Consider the following 24,301-nt stretch of genomic DNA (forward strand, 5'->3'; position numbering starts at 1 on the left):
GGTTAGAAAATGTTTAAAAATAAATAAATAGATAAATCAAATGGGCACAACATGAGAGCTCTAACTCCCTGTGAGTCCTCTAACGAGCTGTGGAATCTGTGCCGAGTCACCGTTCCGTCACCGGGCCGGTTTCTCTCATGACTAACTGATCCCCTGCGGCGACGTGATTCTGTTTACGGGCCCAGCGCCCGCGCCGGGACTTGTTGCACGGGGCCGCATGCTGTCATAGCCGGCGCACGCGGTTTGTGTGTCACTCCTCCACCTCCTCAGGCCGAGGCAGGAAGCCGCGCAGAGACTCGGTAACCCGGGACTGGCTCGGCGCTGCGCTGTGGGAAAGGAGCAGCAGTGAAAGCATGCGTGAGATGCGTGGGCGTGTTGGCTTTAGCCGTCCGGGGGTTGAGGGGTGGTGGGGGTGTGAGGGTGTGGGGGGGGGGCTCACTCTCAGGTTTATGCCTGACGAAGCGGCTGGAATGTACAGGAACTGAGCCGGGCAGCACAGCTCCACTCCTCCTCTCTCCCCTTCCCTCCTTCTCCTACTTCTCCTTCCTCCATTGTTCTTTTTTTATTATCCCTTCACTCCCCCCCACCTTCCCTCCTCTCCTCGCCCAGTGACTGCCGTCTCTTTCTTTCCCAACCCCTGCAGGCAGGTCTTTTAGAGAGAAACAAAAGGCTGGTGACTCTCTTCATGCGGCCTGCTGACTCGCCAGGCTACAGGCCCGTGCCAAGAAGCAGGCGGACAAAACAATGGAAGCGGCCCCCGGAGCCGTCGCAGGGCCAGGTCTAATGACCAATCCCCCCCCCCCCACACACAAATACACACACACACACACACCCGTCAGCGCACTGCATGCAAGAAAAGCCTGGGCAGGAACTCTGGGATCTGGCGTATTTACACCAAACCCGGGATGATTACAGCCGCGCGGCCGCGCAGCCGCTACTTTACGCTGTTGATGTTAGAACGAGTGGCACTGCTGTTAGAGTGGATGGCAGTCATTTGGAGATTTCTGAAACAATCACATGGCCATTTAAACGTGGCCCGACACGCCTCCACCACCTTCCCTTCCCTTCCCTTCGCTTCCCTCGGCGGATGACTCGTGTTTTGAAACCATCTCTAACCCCGCCCCCTCTCCCCGCCGTGTCATTGATTGACAGGGCTGCGGCAGGTAAGCCGGTGCTATCTGAACTTGCAACACAGGGAAAGTGGGTTAGGGCAAAGCCGGTCTGTTGCCCAACAGTGTGCAGCTGCCTGTCAGGCTGACGGTTGTAAACACGCTGCTTTCTTGTCGCTCAGCTGCCAGAGCGGCCAACCGCTGCCGACACGGGTCAGGATCGCTCTTTTTTTTTTCTTCTTTTTTTTTTGAATTCATAGTTTAGCTCTGTGTTCAGTGCAGGTTTTACTTTTTGGTTTTTTTTACACTCCCTCCCCCAGCCCTGCAGCCCTGCCACTAGTTGCACTTCAAGCTCCTTTCCCACAGAAGCACTCGCTCATGCTAAATATACTCCTTTTTAAAAGCCCCACACATACACACGCACGCACACAGTGGCGCACACAGTGACCTATTGTTTCTGAGGGAGCCCCGAGCATCTGGAGTGCAGAAACCCTCCCCTGGTGACCTCTGACCTTTGGTGGCTGAGACCAGATTGACATCCGAGCGAGGCCTCCATTGGGAGGCTCTCAGGTGAGTCGGAGGACTTGCCTGCCGCCTCGCCTTCTGATTGGCTGCGGCGCTTCAACCTCCGCCGTCTCTGGTTATTGGGCGGACGGTTGGAACTCTGGCCTCTGATGTCGTAATCGCCGCGGTGATTGTTTTATAGCAGGCGGATTATGTGTGAAGTCATTTGAGGCGACGTTGGAGCCTTAACTTGTCAAGTTTCTCTCTGGGTCATGAGCAGGTGACAGGTTGGTGACAGCACAAGGCAAAGCAAGTTGGGACATTGTGTTGGTTGTTTTACATCTGTCTTTTATTGTGAAGTTGAAGGTGTTTTCGAGTTCAGAGTCCTGGTGTAGGTACGGAATCTGTCCAGGGTCTTACGGCAGCTCTATTAGGACAAACTACATCGCGGTTGAACAGATGGGTAGGTAGGTAGGTCGGTAAATTCTATCTATCTATTTATCGTTTGTTTGTTTATCGGTTTGTTCGTTCGACCGCAATATAGTTTGTCGTAACAGACTTGCCGTATGTGACGTCGGCAGCAGTCGCCCAGACAGATCTCGTAGCCCGGACAGATTTTGTACCTACACCGGCAGCTCCACTGCACTGCACTGCACTGCACTGCACTGCACCCTGGCTGGAGGTAAACAACAGAAGCTCCCCTCAGGCCTGCTGGAAACGCCGAGCCTCCCGGCTAACTAACTTCATCGTCATGGTGACGCTATCACAAAAGACTCCAGCTGTCTTTCTCTCCCCCTCTCTCTCTCTCTCTCTCTCTCTCTCTCTCTTGTGTGTGTGCACGGCCAAGCGAAGGAGGTGGACAAACGGACAGAGGCAGGCAGTAATTCTCTGATTTAGCCTCCTCCTCCCCCTCTTCTACCCTCAGGCGGACCCTCATCCCCAAAAACATGGTGCAGCTGGGCTCAGCTGTCAGTGTTCCCTTCGCGCTGACCCCCCCGAACCCCCCCTCCCCCTTTTTTTTTCTGGGACCCTTTTGTATTTGTTCGCTGGGGGGGTTTGGCTGGATGTGCCCTCGGCTCCCGCGTGAGGGAGCCCATTCCTGTTAGCTCAGAACCAAAGCACCGTCTCGTCTCGCGCTTTATTTTTACATTTTTTTTGAAGTGGCCCACACACACACACACACACACACACACACACACACACACACACACACACACCTACAAAGATTTTGGTGCTTTGCAAATCTGAGAGTGATGTGAGGTCCAAGTAGAAAAAGTTTGGAGATGGGACAGTTCCTGTTCAGGGCCCAAAGCTGTGGAACTCTCTTCCAGCTCAGTTACAAGCTGTCACTGAACTCGCAGGTTTTAGGACTCAGTTAAAAACCCATTTATTCAGGCTGGCATTTTATACATAACCACTGACCATAACCACTGACTGGGATGCTCCTTATTGGTTTTGCATTGGTTTTTACTAACTATGCTTTTGTTATGTTTTACTCTGGAAAGCACCTTGTGCATGGTTTGGCTGTTGTGAGGTGCTATATAAATAAAGTCTGATCGATTGATTCATCTGTAGAGGTAAAAATAAAACGAAAAAGGTGGCTGGCAGGCTTTTATTGTGAAGGCTGCTGCAGAAATTAATAGGCTAAGCTTTGTCTCCGAGGAGTGAAGAGGGGCTTCCTTTGATTTTTTTTTTTTTTTTTTTTTTTTTATCAAGCCCAGAGGTGGAGTGTGGTGGTGATGGGGGGGGGGCAGTGAAGGGGCAGGAGCTCTTTCACGAGTCGCTTTCACACTAACTTGTCGGCGTGGGACTTTTGAAGCGCTCGTCAAAGGAGGGATTTGGTGGCGAGTTTTGTCATTCACAAACTCCTCTCCTGCTCCAGTGTGTGTGTGTGAGATGGTGGTGGTGGTGGTGGGGTGGGGGGCTGACAATGCGGTGGCCCCCCGCCGCTGCCCCGGATGAAACTCCTGAATCGCGCTCCCATCGGGCGGCCGAGTGAAGTTGCTCACCTCCCTCCCTCCGCGTCACCGCCTTTCTTCTTCTTCTTCTCCTTCTTCTCCTCCTCCTCCGCCGCCGCCGTGATCAAAGGCCCGCTAACCTGGCATTACGGGGTGACACAGAGAGCCCTTCCCGCGTCCGCTCGAGTGTGTTTATCTCCGCCGCCGTGGAAAGTGCTCTCCACATTCCTCTTCGAGGGGCTGATGGAATCCTGGCGGCCGCATTCCCTCCTTCAGCCCGTCCTTGAATCCCAGAGTCTGTGCACATGGGAGGTCCGCAGTTGGCTGGGTAGGGGGGAGGGTGAGGGGAGGGAGAGGGTGAGGGAGGAGGTGGTCTGATTCTTCAGGAGCAGGGGGATCAAACTCTTATCTTCCCCTGTGACGAGTGGCAACCTGGCTGTTTGTCTTATCGGGACACTTGTTTTGGTTCACATGCTTCACTCACCCTTCAACGTCGTCCCCTACAGGCCATGACAGCTTATATCTGTTCTTCTTCTTCTTCTTCTTCTTCTTCTTCTTTATCTGAAATGGCCATTTACATTTCAAGAAGAAATAAAAAGGGATGGTGCAAAGAAGGTGTGGCGCTGCAACCTTTGTTGCTGGAATTTTCCTTTTTTTAAATGTTGTAAGATCTCAAGAGCTTCTCAGCAATCTCTGAGTTTGCTTATTTATTTTATGATTCATTTATTTTTTCTGAATTTTATGTCTTTCTTTAAAAGTTTAATAATTTTAGTTAGTAAAAAAATGTAGTTCTAAAATCTAAATCTAAAATCTCCTTCTTGTCCTCCTTCTTCTTCTTCTTCTTCTTCTTGCTGCTCCCTCCATGACATATGGTTGCGTTCACTTGCATCCCAGTCTCTGGGCCAGGCCGCGCCGCCGTGCATTCCTGCCACACAGAGAAGCTATCAGTGACAGGAAGCCTGTGGTCTTCCTTGATGTGGACGGTTTGCAAGCCGGGACTTCGTCAACGTTGTTGGCTTGCACACACGCACACACACGCACACACACACGCACACATTCACATTACGTCCTCAGGCCCACGTTGGCATGCTCCCCCCTCAGTGTGTTTACTTAACCTGTCTGGACCATTCACGCTGGCCAGCCCCGCCCCCCCTCCTCCCACCTCCCCTCCCCTCCCCTCCCCTCCTCTCCTCTCCTCTTGCGGTGACAGCCAGGAGGTGGGACGCGGCGCCTTCGTCGTCTCCTGTTTCATGCGGCGGCGCGTTATTGAGCGGATGAATACACTCTGTTCTCTTCTCTCTCGCTCTCCTCTGGGTTCAGGAAGAGACGAGACACACGCACACACACACACACAGTTATCCCACATGACTTTTAGATGACTTCAGGGGATAGAAGCCTTGAAAGAGGATGACATTCTATCCTTTGAACTCTGGGCTGCTGATAGGACCTCGCCCTCCTCCCTCTGTGTGTAAGTGCATGTGTGTGTTCGCGCTGCGTTTTCTTTTTTTTTTTTTTTCCTGTTCACTCAAGGTTCTGTCCTTGCTGACCTTTTTTTTTGTTTTTTTTTGGAGATTAGCTCTGCACGTCAATCACCCCCCCCCCACCACCACCTCCCTCAGACACCTGCGTGGAGGAGTCGAGACGGCGCTGCACACTGCGGCGTGCTCGGACAATTCCGTCTCCGATTCCCTAGCATCTCTAATAAAAGAGTGAAAAAAAGAAAAACGCTCGGTGTAGACGGCTGCTGCCATGAAAGGAGGAGACGAGGCAGTAAGTCATCTTTTATCCTCCTTGCGGTCTGTTTTGCCCTCATCAAAGAGACTCACATTAGCAACTGTGAGTTGTTTTCGCTCTTTTTTCTGAACCTCGAGGCGGCGTTCATCCCGTCTGAGGACTTTCCAGCTTGTCAAAACCTGACCGAGCACCTTGTCTCACCGCCCACCGACGAGCTGCGAGTGACTGACAGAGCCGGAGGATGAAGTCACCGCCTCAGATACGAAGGCGGCTCGCCACTCCAGCCATCAGGGAGATGAGACCGCGGAGAGAAAAAAAGAACAACCTTACCCCCCCCGCCCCCCCCCTTTCCCACCCACCTCCTGTCTAATAGTTTTAGCCGCGGTTGCCCCTCTGGCTGGGCGCGGCCCCGGCAACAGTTGTCTGCCGCACACGGAGCAGCAGCGATCTGGCGGCGGCGGTAGTGTGTTTATCTTTTGCAGGGATTAAAGGGATCCAGGAAACCCGCTGGCCTAGTTTCTGCTGCAGAGAGCGACCTAGTTCTAATGATAGCGCCCCGGCCGGCCCAGGAAGGAGATTCCAGGGCCTAATGCAGTTAGCTGGTGGCTGCTGTTGTGCTCCCCCCCCCCCCCTATAGACGGGCTATGTTTTTTTTGTGTGTGTGTGTGTTTTTTTTTTTGTCCTTGCTCCTACACACAAGAGAGTGAGTCAGTCAGTGTGGCTGAGAGGCTCCTTTGTCTGCGCAGAAACCTGTGGGCTGTAACCTGAGACGTAGCGATCAGCGGCAGGAAGCGGGAGGGTGTTGCTGAGCAGCGCTGTCGGACTTTTTTTTTTTCTCCCTTCTTCTTCTTCTTTTGTTGATGACATCAAGATGCACGGCTTTAAATGTAAACATGCAAAACCTCTGGAATGTTTCTCTTTATTTTTTTTTTTTAGATCTGTTGTGCAACTTAACTCCTCCCCCCCTATTTTATTATTTTTTTTTTTTTTCTATCTTGGTTGTGAGCCGTGCGTTGGAGGAACAGAGGAACAGCCGGGCTCTCGGCCAGGCATGCCAGAGCTATTTTCAGCCCAGGGAAGCAGCCCTGGATGTGTACTGCAAGTGTGTGCAGGGCTTAAAACATGTAGATCAGTGGGTCAAGTCGCCGACACGCTAATCCAATTACTCCACAAGGCTGCGATTTGTTAAAGTTGGCCCTAATCTACTGTCCACTTTGACTCCCGGCCGGGCCACCCGAGGACGCCGTGGCTCCCGTGCTGCTAGTTTCTTCCTTTCATTCACATTTTTATATCGTCGTACTGTCCTTTTGGCTGGGGAGGGCTGGCCTGGAGCTGCCAGTGTATGGCGGGCAGATGTGATGTGAAAAGGTCCCAGTCGGACTCAGAGGCACCTTCTTGCTTCCAAGCGCTGCATTTTCAGTGCAAGAGATATTAAATGTTGGTTTATCGAGCGTTTATGAAGCATTTTCCATTATGTATACACACTAGCCGTCAAAGGTTTGGACACACAATATGAATTCAATGTCTTTTCTTTCATTCTCATGACTATTGACATTGCAGTTTCTCACTGAAGGCATCAAAACTACAGATGAACACACATGGAATTATGTAGGAAACAATGGAAGTGTAAAATAACTCAGACGTTTTATATTGAAATTCTTCACCTTTGATAAAAAAGAATATTTAGGGTTATTGAAGGTGTTTTTCTTTGCTGCATAATTACATCTGTCTTGCTCATATATTTGATTTCTTCAGCATCTATCTGAAGTTGTAAAGATTAAAACATTGAAATTAATTAAATTAAATTAAATTAAAATTGCATGACAAGGTGTGTCCAAACTTTTGACTGGTAGTGTATATTTTTCGATGACACCAATTATGACACACAGAATCACTTTAATCAAAGTGATGCATTATTATGATGTCACGCATGTTTAAATTACAAGCTCCCAGTGAAAATTATTTTGATCCTTATTAAATTCCATCGTCTGTATTCCCACCTCCATCTCCCCCCCCTGCAGTGTCGTCATGCATCACCACCTACAAGAAGACGCCGCCACCCGTCCCGCCGCGGACCACCCCCTCCAAGCCCTTCATCTCCATCACGGCCCAGAGCAGCACCGAGTCGGCCCAGGACGCCTACATGGACGGCGGCTCGGGCGCCCGCGGCGGCATCAGCTCCCAGCCGGGCCTGTCCAACTCCACCGAGAGCATCGACAGCATGAAGGCGCTGACGGCGGCCATCGAGGCGGCCAACGCTCAGGTGCACGGCCCCGCCAGCCAGCACGTCACCAACAGCATCACCATCACGGCCACCGCCACCGTCTCGGCGGACAGCAAGGCGCAGAGGGAAGCGCTCCGCAAGTGCCTCTCCATTGGGATCCAGGTGTGTGTGTGTGTGTGTGTGTGTGTGTGTGTGTGTGTGTGTGCGTGTGCGTGTGTGTGTGCAGCTCATGACTTTCTCATTCCTGCTTTAGAATCGAATAGAACGCCTTTATTTATCCCACATTGGGGAATTTTGCATCATTCCAGCAGCATACACAGTGCAAAGGCATTTTCTTGCCAGCAGCAGCTTGATGTTTATTTCCTCCTCCAACTCTAGGTGGACCCAGAGGAAGGCGAGCCCACAGAGGAGCAGTCCAAGTTTCAGTCCATAGGAATTCAGGTGGAGGATGAGCGCTGGTGAGTTGAGGGCCGGTGGGAGGGAAGTGCGATAGCAAGGATGGAGGAGGAGGAGGAGATGTTTTGAATGATCTGTGCAGGCAGAGAGCAGCTGCCACACTCAGCCAATCTGCACCCGCACCACCAGCCTCAGCCACCGGGGGAAAACTCTCAGGGTGCCAAAATACAAATTTTATTCTTTGATTCTAAATTCCAAATGACCATACTTAAGCGGGAGGCTGGAGTGAAGGTGCCAGTTTAGAGCTGTGCTAATACAGAGAGGCTGTTATTAGAGTGGCCTGCTCCACCTCCACCTCCACCTCCAGGTTGTTGAAAAATTGAAGGCGAGGAAGACGGAGACGCGGGAGCCGTCCAAATTTCCTTTGGACGGGAATGCAGGTAGAGGATGAGGAGGGGACGGCATGAGGGGTTTTCTGGGAGACAGAGAGACACTTGTAGTTTGCAGGAAAGCCCCCAACGCTGCCTCTGCCTCTGCCTCTGCCTCTGCTTCTGCTGCTGCTGCTGCTGCTGTAGCACCGACTTCCCCACATCAGCAGCAGCAGCTGTCCCAGCCGGTTCAGGGGGAGTTTGGCGTCACTCCCCTGCCTGCCCGACTCCCTCCCACTCTCGACCAGGGGGTCCTCAGTGACAGCTGGGCCAGAGGATGTGGTGAGAGAGCTGGAGGAAGAGAAAAAAAAGGGTGGTGGTGGTGAGGGTGGTGGGTGGGGGTGCAGGGGGCTGAGTTGACAGCCATCTGTTGCTCCAGTCAATTGTGACTGGCGCTGGTTTGCGTCTGTGTGTGTGTTTGAGAGGGAAGGAGGTGGGTGGGTGGGAGGGGGGACGGGGGTTTATTGGGGTTTGTTTAGGAGTCGCAAGGGTCTCCTGCGCTGTCACCCACTGGCTCTGTGCCCCCCCCGCTCCTCCCTCCTCCACCCTCTCAGAACCAGAATCAGAACAGAATCAGCTTTATTGGCCAAGTTTGGAATTTGACTCTGGTTATAATATATATTTTAATAATAAATACAAATAAATAAATAAATATTTTAAAATATATAATATATATATTCAAGTATACATTAACATGTGTCATATCTACCTAAATATAATTTTAAAAAAAAATCCCCTCACCCTTGAAACGACCAGCAGCTCAGTGTTTTCTATTGGGTTCTATCACACCGAGGCCCACTGAGCACCCCTGCAAGGACACGCCGGCATTTATGGGGCCTTTGGCTGTGTTTGTACACTGACTTCACTGCTGCTTGTTGACAGCGCCGGTTGTCCGACGCTGTAGCCACGGGGCAGGCTGCAGGAATCTGGAGGCATCGTCTTCAAAGGTCAGACTGAGAGCCGAGTCCAGCAGGACTTGAAGAGACAAATATTCTATCAATTTTATTTGATGTTTGATGATTATCGCCGTGAGAAAAGTGCCTCAGTGTCGATGTGAAAGGATAAGTCTTCAGTGTAAAACCGTCCTTTGTGTCGACGGGTATTATGGTAACCTGACCTTTTGATATTGTTACGTCTCTTTGGCTTATTAATTATTAACCGCCAACCGATTAGATTAAAGGCCGCCGACTATTTCTGGTGCAATACAAGACCTCCCCTGTTGTGTCGCTCCAGGGCGATGTGCCGACTTCTAGTTTCTGTTGTGATGCCTTTATTTTGTTGGTAGGCTTCCTTGTATCTAATACCAACAAAAAAAAGACAAACTCTCAAGGTGTTGACAGCCCCCCGTCATTCACAACATGCTTGTTTCTCCTCCGTTGCCTAACCACCCGCGTTGATCAGTTTCAACTCCCCTCCTCGGTGAAACGGTTAAAAGTGCCGGCTGGAGGGGAGAGAATGACTCTCTGGCGGTGGGAGGGCCACGGCCCGCTGACCAAGCTCGGGAGAATTTCGAGTCATCAGGCCAATTATTAACTCATCCAGACACTTTCTTGTCTGCCCGAGCGGCAAACGACGGCCCACCGCGGCGCATTTCTCCAGTTAGTTAATCTGCAGAGCGAGCAGGCCGGGAGGGGAAGATCCTGGCTGTGGCGGTTTTAATTGTTTACCTGTCAGAATGCTGCGTGTGTGTGTGTGTGTGTGTGTGTGTGTGTGTCAGGGAGGTCCAGCCGGGCTGCCCCCTACATCAGATTCCCAGACGGTGAGAACGCTGGGCTCTCTTGCCCTCGCTCCCTCTTCCGCTCTCATATTTGAGTGTGTGTGTGTGTGTGTGTGTGTGTGCGAGCCTGTTTATTTGCGGCAGAGTCAGGTCATAACCCCACCTCGCTATCTGAACTCAGATTAACCGAGTGGGAGTGGAGAGGAGCTGGAGAGCGGTAAACACAACAAACGCATCGTTCATTCTGCAGCAAAGCTGTTGAGAAATTATGATGAAAAAAACAGTAAAAAAAATAAAATAAATAATAATAATAAAAATGCCAAGTTGTTGTTTTATTTTTTTAAATGGCAGAGAGTAAATAAGCAGCTTGGAGGAACACACTGACTTTACCCTCGTCTGGTGCCTGCAGTGTGCAGGCTTGTCGGTGGTCACCAGATGGAGATGCAGTCAGTGGGCTTTTGGTGCTTCTCCTGCCAGCGACTAAAACATATGCACCACCTCAGGGACAGATGGACAGACGGACAGACCCTCCGTGCGTCCGCTTTTGCGGCCCCAAATGTGCAGACGCAGAGCACACAAACCGCATTTGCTTGCTTGCGTTTGAAAGCAAAAGCGGTTCCTTGAAAATCCAAGAAAACGTCGCATTTTTGTTTGTTTCAGTGGGCTTTTTTTTTAAATTTATTATTATTTTACTGCTGCTTCTCCGTATTTAATAATATTCTGAATTTCGGGGAAGCTCGGCACTTGCGTAACAGCTCGTACCTGATCAAAGTAGCGCCCCAGCCCACAAGTGGTTCTCTCCTTCACAGTGCAAGTTGTTGTGCTGACCCGCCTGACTTTTACTGTAAGCGGCTCGGCGTCGCTCTGACTCAGCCCCTTCGCCGGCCGCGCAGAAAGTTCAGCGCAAACAACTCTGCTTTGGTGCGGCGGGGCAAGTCCGCCTTGAGGTTTGTGACGTCACGGCTTCCAGAATAACGCGTCAACAACTGCCGCGCGGCCGCACAGAGGAGTGTTTAAAAGCGGCGGGCGAGTTACGTAACCGAGTTCCAGCCTCTGTTATTAAAAAAATGTGTGTTCCTGGCAGTCGGTGACCGAGGTTGGCGTGCTGGTCTCCCTCTGGTCGGCCGTGCACGGAGGGAGGGCTGCAGCAACGGGGTTTCAGCTTCATCCCCTGGCTCACCTGTGAAGGTCAAAAGCTAAACATACTGCCCACAAATACCTCGGTTAAGGTGTGTTCTTGCAATACAATCAAAGTCTTTTTTCGTCTTTTTTTTTTTTCTTAAAGTTTAGACACACCTCATGCAAAAAAAATTTTTCTATCTTTACAACTTTCCAGATGCAGGTAGACACTGACGACATCAAATATATGAGCAAGATTTATGTATCCAAGCAACAAAGAAAAACACGTTTGATAACTAAAAAATATGCTTTTTATGAAAGGTGGCTACTGAAGAATTTTAATATGAAACGCGTTTGAGTTATTTTACACTTTTATTATTTCCTACTTCATTCCATGTGTGTTCACACGTGGTTTTGATGCCTTCAGTGACAAACTGCACGTCTCAATAGTCATGAGAATGAAAGAAAAGACATTGAATACTTAGTGTGTGTCCAAACGTTTGACTGCTGGAGTATGTGAGAATATACACAGAGGAAGTTCCTTGCTCCAAGTGAGCTGCCATCTTTTTTAAAGGAAATCTTTCAAACCGGGCCTTTAATTCTCTGCTCTGACTAAAAACCAGCAGCTACGCCCTCACCTCACCCTGTGAGTGCTTCCTCTGTAAATAAAAAGAATTGAGTGTTGGGTGCCAGCCTGGAGTTGAGGCCTCCGTACGCGCTTTGATTTACGCGTCTTCCCTCCGCGCCGGCCGCTGCGGACGCGCCAGACACACGGAACACCTGCCCAGCCTCTCCTGCATTCCTCTCTCGTGCTTTGCAGTCTGCTGATTTCTCTCCCGCTCGCCTGCCTTCTGATAAGTCTGTCCGTCCGTCTGGGGCCGTGTTTGGCCTTGCCCGGCTCTGCCCCTGCAGGAAGTTGTTAGCGGGGCTGATAGGAAGCAGGCCGTGAGGTCATTAGAAGCCAACACCTGCTCGGAGGAGTTACTCTTTAACTGCACTTCACACGCGCCCGGTGCTCCTCTCGGGGGCTGCCGGCGCGCACAGCATTGGAAACAAACACGCACACACACACATGCACACACACGCATAGCGGCTGTGTTTGATCTGACCCCGGAGCGGCCGCCTTGTTCTCGCCGTCTCTCTATCTGGCTGCTCCACGGAAGAGGGGAGATGAATGGGCGGAGGTGGGAGGGGTCGGGGCGGGCGATGAATGAAAGGGAGCCGCTGCGGAGGAGTGCGGGTCGGGAGACGGGCCCGGGCGGAGGCGATGGAGCTGTGATCAGCGGCGTGTGTCAGGCAGGGGATGAGGTGCGAGGAGAGCGGCGGCTCCGGCCGGGTCGCCGCCGGGACGCTGCTCGTTTGGTTCCTCTCCTTTCCTTTGATCACTTTTTACCTCTTGCCCGTTCAAAGAAGATGTGTGTGTGTGTGAGTGCATAAAAGAGCGGCCCCACTCTTTAGCCCGTCAATGAACTCCCCCACGAGTCCATCCTTCACTTCTCCAGAAAGAAAAAGAAAGTTGCAAAGTGGAAGTAGACGGCTGCAAACAGTGAGGATGAAAAGACCCTGGAAGCAACTTTAATATGGGCTCTCGAATGTGCTTTGACTTGCTTTTCTTTTTACTTCCTTCCTTACTTTACCTCCGCCGTTGTGCCTTCCTCGCCTTTATGCCAAGTGTGTGCGTGCACGTGCGCGTGCTCTTGGCTGATTTTAATCTTGCGCCAGCGTCCGCTGTCGCAGAAAGAGAGCGGGGAGCCACTTGGCAGCAGGATGCCGGCTCAGCCAGCTGTACGCCAGGGCCCCAGGTGTGTGTGTGTGTGTGTGTGTGTGTGCGTGTGCGTGTGCGTGTGTGTGTGCGGGCATCACTCCTGCAGCGGGCCCTGTGCTGTGACACACGGTTGCACACTCTGCTGCCTGTGAATGAGCCCAGCGCACAAAAGAAGCTGTAAACTACCAAAAAAAGAAAAGAAGAAGAAGAAGCCGTCGCCGGCTATCAGCGGCGAGATCGCCTGCGATAAATCTGCTTCCCCTCCGCAGACTGAGACCCCCCTCACCCCTCCACCGCCCCCCGCACCCGAACTGTGTGTAAACAATACTATCATAATTACCACTCCCATACACAAACTGCTGGCGTTTAAAGAGCAATTAGCGATCGAGCCGCTCTAATCGCTTCCTTTAAAAAAAAAAAAACAAACACCCAGCCAGCCTCCGCTTCCTCCTGCTCTCTCTTCCCTCCCAGCTACCGCAGGATGACCCGATCCAACAGCGTGACGGCCGCCGTGCAGGCCGACCTGGACAGCCCCACCGAGGCCCCCGAGGTGGCCCCCCCGCCGCGCCACTTTGCCACCATGCCCCGCCAGCACTCTCGCGACGCTGCTGCCGCCGCCGCCGCCGCCGCCTCCTCCACCGTCAGCATCCAGGGCTCGGGGAACCACTACCACGCCTGCGCCAGCGACGACTACGGCGAGGCCGGATTCGACCCCTCCATCCTGCCGCCGCCCGACCCCTGGATGGACTCGACGCCCGGGGACCAGGAGGTGCTGGGAGGCCTCGGGGCGGCCGCCGCCGTCCGCTCGGTGTGCCAGCGGGACGGCCGCTGGTTCCTCAAGCTGCTGCAGGCCGAGGCGGAGCGCATGGAGGGCTGGTGCCGTCGCATGGAGCAGGACGAGGCGGAGAACGAGCTGCCGGACGAGGGTGAGTCCGGATCGGCACCACGTCTTCCGGGATTGTGTGTGAAGGTGTTCTTTTGAAAATGGTTCAAAATAGTTTGCAGCAAACATGAATATACCTTGCTGAAAAGAGAGGTTGCGGTTCGATTTAGATGCAAACTTGAATTTAAAAAAAAAAAAGATACTGGTCATTTTTTTCTGCGTTGTTGTTATTTTATATGCACACTGTATTTCTCTATGATATATGAAGTCTTGGTCTTGGTCTTGTCTCGGCCTCGAACTCCTAACGTCTTGGTCTCGGTCGCTGCCGTCTTGACTGCAACACGCGCACACGCACACCCATCTAGACAATGTTTAATGCAAGCCCGGCCCGCGCACGTGCACTCGGCAGGCTGTGCGAGCCTCGGGCTGCAGCAGCAGCAGCAGCAGCAGCAGCAGCAGCAGCAGCAGCAGCAGCAGCCGGTTGCACATCTCCCACTTTCTTGGGAAAAAAACGCCGTTGCTTCTGCAGCCGGCGTGCTGTTATGGTTGCGGGCAACACATTCTCTCACAGAACATTCAAAACAAGACGGTGGGGGGGGGGGGGGGGGGGCTGTCTCAAGGTTATGTTTTCCCCAGGTCCCACACACACACACACACACACACACACACACAATGTAACGCACACACACACACGCACGCATCCTGGAGGAGGTTTATTTGTGGGCTTTTATTCTCTGCTGGCCCTCTCAGGCTCTGATTCTGATTCCCTCACACACTAATGTATGCGCTGGAGGGTGGAGGGGTGTGTGGGGGGGGGGAGGGGGGGAGGGTCTGCACTGGGTTTCTTTCGGCTGCCGGGGTTCTGCAGTGCAGACGTTGTTTATCTGGTGCATCGGCGTGGCAGACGGAACAGAGCCGCCTGCTCCGCGTCCTCCCTGCGATGCTCCTTCACGCGCCAGGCTGTCATCTTTGTATTAGCCGACTTATTAGCTTGTTTTGGGGAGCATTCCTTTTGCTTTTGGAAGCGCCGCTAATTCCTGCCATTATCCCACTTCCTGAAATGGTTTCCAGCCCTTCAGGGGTAGATTTAAAAATGGATACTAGCGCCACCCCACCTCCCCCCTCCTCCTCCCTCCCTGTTGCATTACAGATGCAGCGTGTCTGCCGGCGCTGCAACACGCCTGCAGTATGCGGCTCCTGTGAGTAATTGCATTGTGAATTGCGTGCGTGCACGTGTGTGCGTGCACGTGTGTGCGCGTGTGTCTTCCTGCAGTCATGGGGAAGATCCGCAGTGCAGTGGGGAGCGCCCAGCTGCTGATGTCCCAGAAGTTCCAGCAGTTCCGGGAGCTGTGTGAGGAGAATCTGGTATGTGTCACCTCATCCTCTGCATGCCCCCCCCTCCCCCCATCCCCTCCCCGCCCCTCCCCCACAGCGCTGACATCATCCTGCACAAATCACCCTGACAGGCCGAGCCCGCGCTCATTTGCTATGCATCCAGTGTAGAGCGTGCGCATCTGCACTCACCTGCAGAAGAACCAAAACTAGAGCCAGCAGCGTGGAAACGAGGATTTCTGAAATCTGAAGATGCATTTTTGAAGAATATGTTTTATGTTCATGGGTTTCAATGTGTCATTTAGACATTTCATGGACACATAATCCATGTACATTGCTTGAAACAGAAGCATCTCAGTAAGAAACGAAGAAAACAACAGAAATTACCTCAACATTTAACGTTTCTCCTATTTATGTCCTATTTTTTATATCTTTTGCTTTTGCTATCTATTTTGCCTTTCTTATTATTGTTATACAGTATTTTACTGTTGATGGTGTTGTTGCCGCTAGCACACAAACATTGACGCTGCTCTGTCTTTTTTTTACGTGAATTGGAATTGATTGGAATTGGAACTAATTCTGTTTGTAAGGTCTTTATCTATTTGTCAGAGTGTATTATGTATACAGTGTATAATGTATTGTTTCTATGTTTTAGGATTAAAATGAGCATTTATGCATTTACTCCGGCATATTCACATTGATGCTTTTGCCGACATGTCAATGACCGTGCATTGTCCTAATCCATTAAATAAAATAATCTCCTTGGGGGGATCAATAAAGTTCTATTCAATTCTTTTCTACTCTGTTCATTCCTTCCTCTGTTTTGCGCGGCAGAACCTGAACGCGCACCCCCGGCCCGCCTCCCAGGACCTGGCGGGCTTCTGGGACATGCTGCAGCTGTCCATCGAGAACATCAGCCTCAAGTTCGACGAGCTGCACCAGCTCAAAGCCAACGGCTGGAAGCCGCTGACGCCGCCGGAGATCCAGGTGACGATTGGCTCTCAGCCTCCGGGGGGGGCGTGGCTAGGCTAACCCGCATGCTGACCTGCACTTTGATGCTTTAATTCGTTGCAGCATGCGGTATGTTTTCTGTATCTGCTGTATCTGTGCTGCCGTGTTGCCTGCCTGACGCTACCGCTCGTCTTGGTGTTTATTTTTCGCTGTTTTCTTTTGTTTTTTTTGCCTTGTTGACAGTGAGCCGCTTTTGAGAAGCTTTCCTACCTGCCATGCACCGTTGGAGCCCCTCCCAGCCTCCAATGGTCAATTCTTACCTCACGCAAAAGGCTGCCGCTGCCTCTGCCGCCGCCGCCGCCGTGCTCTCTCAACCCCCCCCCCCACACACACACACACTGTGACACGTAGCCTCATCCGGCGCTGCATGCTCCCACGTTGCAGTCCAACCCCCTCGCTCTTCTCCAATGAGCCGCCGCTGCCTAACTCCTTAGCTCGGCATTCCCCCCCCGCGCGGCTCAAACCCTCTCTGTCGTTGCTGTCCAGGAGAGAAGGATCCCCCCTCCTGTGCCAAAGAAGCCCCTGAAGGGCCACCCTCCCCTGGCCCGGGACCGCTCGCTGGAGAGCTCCGAGCGCCAGCGCCTGGAGGCCCGCAAGCGGCTGCTGGCCGCCAAGCGCGCGGCCTCCGTGCGGCAGAGCTCGGCCACGGAGAGCGCGGACAGTATCGAGATCTATATCCCCGAGGCTCAGACCCGACTATGAGAACTCTGCGGACTCAAAGCACGACGAACACAATGTTGCGTCCACGCAATGGCACTGAATGGCGACGCTTGGGTGCTAGCATAGAAATAATCACCTTTTATTTGGTCTTTTTTTGTTGTTTTTTGTTGTTTTTTTTTGTTTGTTTTCTTTGCAGACTTCCCAGAACACTGTGGGGTTCAGTCACGTCATTTGAGCAAGAAATGTACATTTAATACATATATACATATGTATGTATATATATACTTGTTGATTTATTTATTCAACCCTCTTTTGTTTACTTTTTCCAGCTTCGATGTAGCGAACCCGCCTCCCTCCCTCCCTCCCTCCCTCCCTCCCCAGAGACGTAATCCTTTTTTATCCTTCTTTTTTTGTTCAAGTGGCCTAATCTTACAAAAGAAGCCAGGTGTAGCACAGCAGCGATGCTTCATTTCAACGTGTGTCACGTGCAGAGACGCTGACGGAAGCGCATGTGTGTACAGTCCTTACTCTCAAAAACACACACGCGCACACAAAGGTAAATAATGCGCTCGGCCCCCGGAGTGAACTGACCCAGTGACTTGTGTTTGATTTTATTTTTATACTGTCAGAAAAAAAAAAATCGGATTTAAGGAGAGGAGGAAAAAAGTTGCCAGTTTTGCAAATTATTTCTAGGAAAAAGAGGGAAGTGGCAGAAAATAATGACCAGGGTAAAAAAAAAAAAAAAGGGCCGGCGGAGGAAACAATTGGCCCTCTGTCTGGGGAGGGAGGGGAAAAAAAAAAAAGGTCTTTTACTTTGACGTCGGGCATAAGTCGCAGGAAGGGCGCGACGGTTCGATCCCGCTCCCCCAGGTGAGGTCACGAGGGGGTTGTTTGTCTCTTTTCTTTCAAGAGTGCAATTCACAAAAGGAATCACTGTTCGGAAACAAACGCCACACAGCTAATCTGTGCATGTGAGGGGGGTCTGTCTGAGTGTGTGTGTGTGTGTGTGTGTGTGTGTGTGTGTGTGTGTGTGTGTGTGTGTGTGTATGTGTGCGCGGTGATTGAGATGTTGGTTTTCAAAGTGCTTCCTATTTTTCCAGGTGGAAAGGGACCCCGCACTCCGTCCAAGACTACGGTAGCAGAATCACAACACTGTAATCGTCACGTTTAGTCAAAAAGAACAACAACAAAAAAAATCTCACCCACTGAACGGAACTAAAGTCCATGCAGAGATTCACCCGGCCTCACTCGTCTTCTGTCTCTTTGTCCGACTCGTACTTACAGCAGTTATCGACACGCAAGGCATTCGGCACAGAGACGGTAGCTGCACTGTAATTTGCATTTTTCACACAGGACGATATGTCAACTAAAAAGGACTCGCAGGGGACTACCCCCCCCCCCCCTCCTCCTCCTCCTCCTCACTGTGTGTGCACTATCTCTGCCTCTCGACCGAGCAATCATTGACACGCAATTGTGATTTTTTTTTTTTTCTTTGTAATATATAATTCACGAACCGAGTAGGAGAGCAATGACTGTTTCTTGTGATTGTGTCTCTTATTATGCACTGACAACGAGGCCCTTATACTGTGTTCATGTCTTTTCTTTGTGTTTGGTTTTTACTTTTGCATGACAGCCACTTTTTTTTTTCGTTTTGATTTTTTTTCTGTGTGTGTGTGTGCGTGTGTGCGTCTGCGTGCGTCCTTTCTGTTTTTCAGTGATCAGCCTTAATTTCTATAATACAATAGTCGAGCACAACAGCTGTCTCAGGGGAAGAAGTGTGTGTGAGTGTGTGTGTGTGTGTGTGTGTGTGCGTGCGCGCATGTGTGTGACCTGTGGCTTTGTCTTTAACTGTATATATAATATACCCCAGCCAAATGGGAAGGCCATAGTGTTAAACAAGGTATCAACGTGTCCGTCAAGCCATCCGCTCCATTGACTCCAACACCAGACAAGGTATTTTCTCTGTAGGCTGCTTGAATGTGGAGACAATCCTGAGCCGGGTTTTCGCCATCGTGTCGTCCTTTTTGTACCAATCTGCGGGGACTTTTTTGCCGTCCGACTGTCTGTATCGATCTGATAAAGTTTTGTGCCATTGACGACCTGGAACCTGAGTGTATATTCATGCCACCTGTCCCGACCGGACTGTTTGCCCGCAGGCGAGGAGACGTTTTGCTGTGAGTGCGCTCCCGAAAACGTTCACTGCAGTTCACACACACTCGATGCCATTCTCTGTGAATGCCGACTTTACTTTTGTTTTTGTTTTTTTTTGTTTGTTTTTTTATTGTGTTTTTTAAAAAAAAAAAAAAAGAAAAGAAATACTTTGGCCCTGAGAACCGGCCGGCCACGCGAGGGCTCCGATGATACTCATGAAACTGTCTGTCAACTGATAACTGACCTTCTTATTCGTGTTTATAATATCGACATATCAGACATAGCACTCCTCGTATAGCAGGGAGACAGCAGCCAGAATGTCGGACTGTGCTTTAATTACAGACAACTCCGGCATTCCGGCCAGTTCTCACACTTGTGATGTAGTTATATTAAAAAAGAAAACTAATTCAAATTAAATATAAATATATATATATATATATTGAAATCAATATTTGTATATAAATGAATGTTTCCCCTCTGTAAATGTAAACTAAAAAAAAAATCTATTAAGTATCATATTAAGCAGATCTACATTTTGTAATTAATGTTATTACAGTCTTGATGTTACGGCATGTGTCAGAGCTCTGATCAGCATTAAAAAAATACATATATATATATATATATGTATATATATATATATGTGTATATATATATATATATATATATATGTGTATGTATATATATATATATATATATATATATATATATATATATATATATATATATATATATATACACATCATTGCCATCATTCTTTGCTGTTCATTTCTTTCCCCGTCTCCACATGTGTTTTCAATTGGAATATAATTAAACAGATTACAAGGCCAGCCTGGTGTGTTTTTAGGGCTATTCCCTTCCGCAGGGGCGGGTCCCCATAATTAGGCAGCACTCTTTGGCCTCGGTTTTGCCCCCGTCACTCCTGTACGCGCAGCTTCTGGTGATTCGTCATTCACACATCAGTCGCGCTGAGGTCGAGGCGCGCTGACCTCAAGCGAGCAGAGTTCACTGGGGCGGGAAGGGGGCTGGGGGGGGGGGGGGGGGGGGCTGGCGGAAGTGGTTGTCGGGGAACTGGGTGTCTCACCTCAGAGTAGGGATGTTAACAATGAATCAGTTAATTGAATTGAATAAATTAGTAGCAATTCATCACAACACAACATGTTTTTCTACGGGTAGTTAATATCATTATAATAGTGGAGTGGCAGGAAAGAGCAACTCACCTGGAGATACTGTGATGGTCATAACATACCTAGGACAAGTTGAAATGTGAGCCAGTAGAGGTCAACTTAAAGTCAGAGGACAAATGTTTAGGGTATGTTTTACTGTTCTCTCACATTGGACCCTCAACATTATTTAAGGGTTAAATAATGTGTTCCTTACACATTTTTCATTGTGAAATTTAGGTTCTCAGGAAAAAAAAAATCACCGCTGATCAATTCATCGTTAATCAATCGATGAGGTCAATCAACCAACGATTAATGAATGAATCCATAATTTGCATCCCTGCCTCAGAGACGAGAGGGGAGCAGTCATCAGTTATCGCGTCCTGGCTTTGTCACTCAAAGCGTTGAGACTTGCACTGACAGGAGTTGAAGCACGTCCAAAACATTCGCTGGAGGCCGAACTCCTGTCATCCAATCTCACGTTGCTGTCAGCCGCGTAGCGAGCGCAGATTGTTGCCGCCGTCCTTTCGATGAATCAAACTCCTTTGGTTTCAGAGGGAGGAGGGAGAGAGAAAAAAAAAAAAAAAAAAAAAAAGGCCTCGCGTCAGGCTGCAGGGAGCACGGCGGTGTCATAACTTGAAGAGCGGGCCAATCACAACAGAATCCCATTGAGGCGAAGCTGCGGCGCGGTCGTGAGGAACAGCTGTCCTTCTCGCCCGGTCGCCGAGCCAACGGCGGCCCTCCATTGACTCTATTGAGACGCAGCCGCGCACAAAGGCCCCTGCTGGCAAGGAACTGTTGACGTCTGCTGTGTGCTCCCCGCTAATTTATGCAGGATTATGCTAATTGGCGAGCGAGCTGCTGTGAAGCCTTCGCGCGCACACACGCTCTCTCTCTCTCTCACTCACACACACACACACACGCAGGAATGCGTCTCGGCGAGCGGCGGCCCTCGGAAACGACACCAGAGCGGCGTTATTTACTTTTTTTATTTACTGGAGTCCCTCTGACTCAATGCGCTCGCCGCCATCCTGGAGGGATGAATCGGTAATCTTCGCAAAGTTCCGAGGGATTTACAAGAACAAAGCTGGCGTAAACGCGTGTAAGCTTGAAGTGAGCCGACTTGATCTCTCGGGGAGGGAAGAAGAGGCGCTGATCAAACTCCGGTGTAGAAAAAAAACAAAACTTTATTTGAATCCCATGTGACCCCCTATTTGCCACAAACATTGCACAGTATGAAAAGAAATCACATCATTGGGCATCATGTCACATTAGCTATACACATGGTCCTATCATACATGAAAAATGCTTCTTTTGGTGATTTCAGAAAAACATTGCCGTCTCGTCGGTTCGGAAGAGGGCGAATGCGGGAAAGACATCTGTAGTGTTTCGTTTTCCAGTCTACTGGCCGTCGTTTAAAAAACAAAATAAAAACAAAAATAAAAAATATCGCTGAGTGACGGGATGAAGGCTCAGACTAAGAACCTGCTACATTGGTCATCTGAAGCATCCCTTGGTGGGCAGAGGGGCGGGAGAAAAGAATGTTTATTTAAAACGACAAAATAAAAGCATAGAGGTTTTTTTTGTATTTAAAAAAACAAAAAGCTAAAAGTAAAAGTAAATAACAACAAAATATCAAAACTATACTTATACTCATGAAAACACTTAGCATGACTACAGTAGTGAATAAGTTTGTCATAGATGCCAAGAGCAAAGTACGTTTAAGACACTGAGATGACCGTCTTCTGCCTTTAGTGTGCAAACAAATGAGGCAGATCAATCATGGGCTGATCTTTGAAATGTACAACGGTAAACACGCGCGTGTCCGTCCGTCTGTCTGTCTGCATGTCGGTGTGTGTCTGTGCGACCAAGCCGTCCCGTTGGTCCGCGCAGGAAAGGCTGACGCTACCTCTGCAGCTCGGCTCTCTAAAGACGCTGTACAGTTTAATGGAAAGACACGAGACGGGCAGCATTTCTCGGATAACATTTTTTTGGTCCCTGTGTGCAAATAAGATACACATGTAAATACATACGCATGTATGTGAAATGAATAAACAACTTACAGCCAAGGCACCTCAATACATATTTTTTTTCGTTTAAAAAAAAAAAAAAAAAAAAGGAAAACAAAACAAACGAAAAAGGAACAAAACAAAACAAAAAAAGAAACCAAACATCCTCGTCGATTTGATTGGTGTAGAAAAAATAGAAATGATCAGGCTTTTCATGTGGATTTGTTCTGTTTGCGTGCAGACAAGTCTCTGAACTCGGGAGGGTCTCCGTCCCCTCCTCTTCTCCTCTTCTCCTCCTCCTCCTCCTCCTCCTTCTCCTCCTCTATCTCCACCACCTCCTTCTTCTTCTTCTTCTCCCCCTTTTAGGAGACCAGCTGCTTGGCCTGCAGCTCCATCTCCGCCGCCCGCTTCAGGGCCACGTCGACCAGCAGCTGGAAGCCGCTAAAGTCCTGCGTGAGGTCTGGAGGGGTGGGCGGCGGCGTGTTGAAGAGGCCGCTGCGGGGGCTCAGGTTGCCCTCCATGCCGCCGCCGCCGCCGCCAGCGATGATGGTGGTGGTGGCGGCGGCGGTGGGCTGGCTGCCCGGCGCCTCCTCCCGGCACCGGAGCAGCGCCTGCGCCGACTGGAAGAGCTCGGCCACCCGGTCGCAGTTCATGGCCGGCACCAGCGGGTGGCAGGCCGTCGGGCTGGGCTGCATGGCGGCGGCGCTGACAGTGGTGTGACAGATGACGGAGGGGCGGGTGGGCACGAGCGCCAGCGGAGGGGAGGCCGAGGTGGAGGTGGGGGAGGAGGACGGGGACGGGGACGGGGACGCCGCCTTCCGCAGGACGCCGCTCAGGGCCGGTTCGAAGCTGGAGGGGTGGATGACGCGCTGGTCGTAGTTCTCCTCCGCCGCCGCCGGCAGCGGCGCCGGCGCCACGGGGCTGCTGTGTTTGGGCGACTGGGAGCCCGAGTCGGAGAGGCCGTCGCCGGCCTTGCTGCCCTTCCTGGAGATGGTGAACTGGTTGGGGTCCTTGCCGTCTTTCCTGAGCATCTCGGGGAGGAGCCGCCGCCGCGCGTTAATGAACCAGTTGCACACCTGCCGAGGCGAAGACGACAGGAAGAGAGAGAGGGAGAGAGGGAGAGAGGGAGGGAGAGAAAAGAAGCTGTGAAAAGCTGCGTCACGTGACTCGCACAAGATTCTGCCTAGCAACGACAATCTTGCAGGTGTGCTCGTCTCCAGGTGCAGCCGGCACCTGTGTTTCCAAGAGAGGCATCAGTCTAGAAACTGGTTGACGCTGCTTTTATTATTGTTCAGGATCCAATCAGATTGTTGACTGTCGTTTGCGCATTAATTTGAGTGTTTCTGTAACTACTGACAGTAGTTTACTTTTTGTGCAGTTCTTTGAGTGCTGCAACAGTGTAGTTTCCCAACTTGGGCTCAATAAAGTACATCTACCGACACTATCTATCTATCTATTTAAAAAACAAAACAAAAAAACAGACATTAACTCTAATAATCAAACAATAAAAAAATATATAATAATAAAAATCTTAGCACTTAAAGTTTGAAACTATTAATCCTCCCTTCAGCTAGTTTTTAACATTGTCTTTCTTGTCACTGCAATAATCACCTTCCCCTCCTCCTCCCTCCTCCTCCCTCCCTCTCCCTCTCCCTCTCCCTCCTCCCTGCCAGTCCTGCAGGCTAGTTGTAACTGGCTCCAACCGTGCAAATGACTCTGCATTGTTCCCAGACAGCTGGGATGGGAAGGTGCTGGAGGGAGGGAAATTCCTGCCCCCGGTGCCTCAGCCAAGCCCTCCACACGCAGCGAGTGAGTTCACTCTGCGCCGTCTGTGGGGCTTGGAGTGTCGCAACGCCGCCGCCGCTGCTGCTGCTGCTGCTGCTGGCTTTTTGGATGACCTTCAAATTCGCCACCGCCGCATGTGTCATGTTTTGTTTGCCGCGCAGACAGGAAATGATTCAGCCGGGGATGACACGTCTACCCCCCCCCCCCTCTTCCCTCTCAGACTCTTGCACCTATCTGTTTACACTAAGGCAGGGCTCCCTTATCTTCCCCCCTCGCATACCTGTAGCGTGGACAGCTGCGTCTGCTTGGACAGCAGGGCCTTCTCCTGCTCCGATGGGTAGGCGTTGTAGCGGTGC

General features: G+C 50.7%; 2 protein-coding genes across 4 annotated transcripts in view; one reads left to right on the top strand and one right to left on the bottom strand.

Annotated features, from left to right (window-relative positions):
* The window catches only part of dlgap1b (discs, large (Drosophila) homolog-associated protein 1b), an 80,766-nt gene extending 60,948 nt beyond the window's left edge, over positions 1 to 19,818 (top strand). For 2 of the 3 annotated variants that reach the window (XM_076047509.1, XM_076047510.1), the window contains 6 exons: positions 7,327 to 7,691; positions 7,908 to 7,987; positions 13,426 to 13,880; positions 15,111 to 15,202; positions 16,004 to 16,156; positions 16,667 to 19,818. In XM_076047509.1, the coding sequence (XP_075903624.1) occupies positions 7,327 to 7,691; positions 7,908 to 7,987; positions 13,426 to 13,880; positions 15,111 to 15,202; positions 16,004 to 16,156; positions 16,667 to 16,882 (1,361 nt within the window). In that variant the 3' untranslated portion in view covers positions 16,883 to 19,818. The remainder of the gene's footprint in view (positions 1 to 7,326; positions 7,692 to 7,907; positions 7,988 to 13,425; positions 13,881 to 15,110; positions 15,203 to 16,003; positions 16,157 to 16,666) is intronic. The other variant, XR_012929090.1, reaches the window with a different exon arrangement.
* Positions 19,819 to 21,750: 1,932 nt separating this feature from the next.
* Positions 21,751 to 24,301, bottom strand: part of tgif1 (TGFB-induced factor homeobox 1) — a 5,372-nt gene continuing 2,821 nt past the window's right edge. The window contains exons 2-3 of the mRNA XM_076047552.1: positions 24,226 to 24,301; positions 21,751 to 23,236 (exon numbers count right to left, since the gene is read on the bottom strand). The exon at positions 24,226 to 24,301 is cut by the window's right edge and continues 154 nt beyond it. Of these exons, the coding sequence (XP_075903667.1) occupies positions 22,523 to 23,236; positions 24,226 to 24,301 (790 nt within the window). The 3' untranslated portion in view covers positions 21,751 to 22,522. The remainder of the gene's footprint in view (positions 23,237 to 24,225) is intronic.

Source organism: Nelusetta ayraudi, unplaced genomic scaffold (genome assembly GCF_046127955.1).
Source record: "Nelusetta ayraudi isolate G7.1 ecotype Tasmania unplaced genomic scaffold, CSIRO-AGI_Nayr_v1 ptg000094l, whole genome shotgun sequence".
In the NCBI taxonomy this organism is placed as follows: Eukaryota; Metazoa; Chordata; class Actinopteri; order Tetraodontiformes; family Monacanthidae; genus Nelusetta; species Nelusetta ayraudi.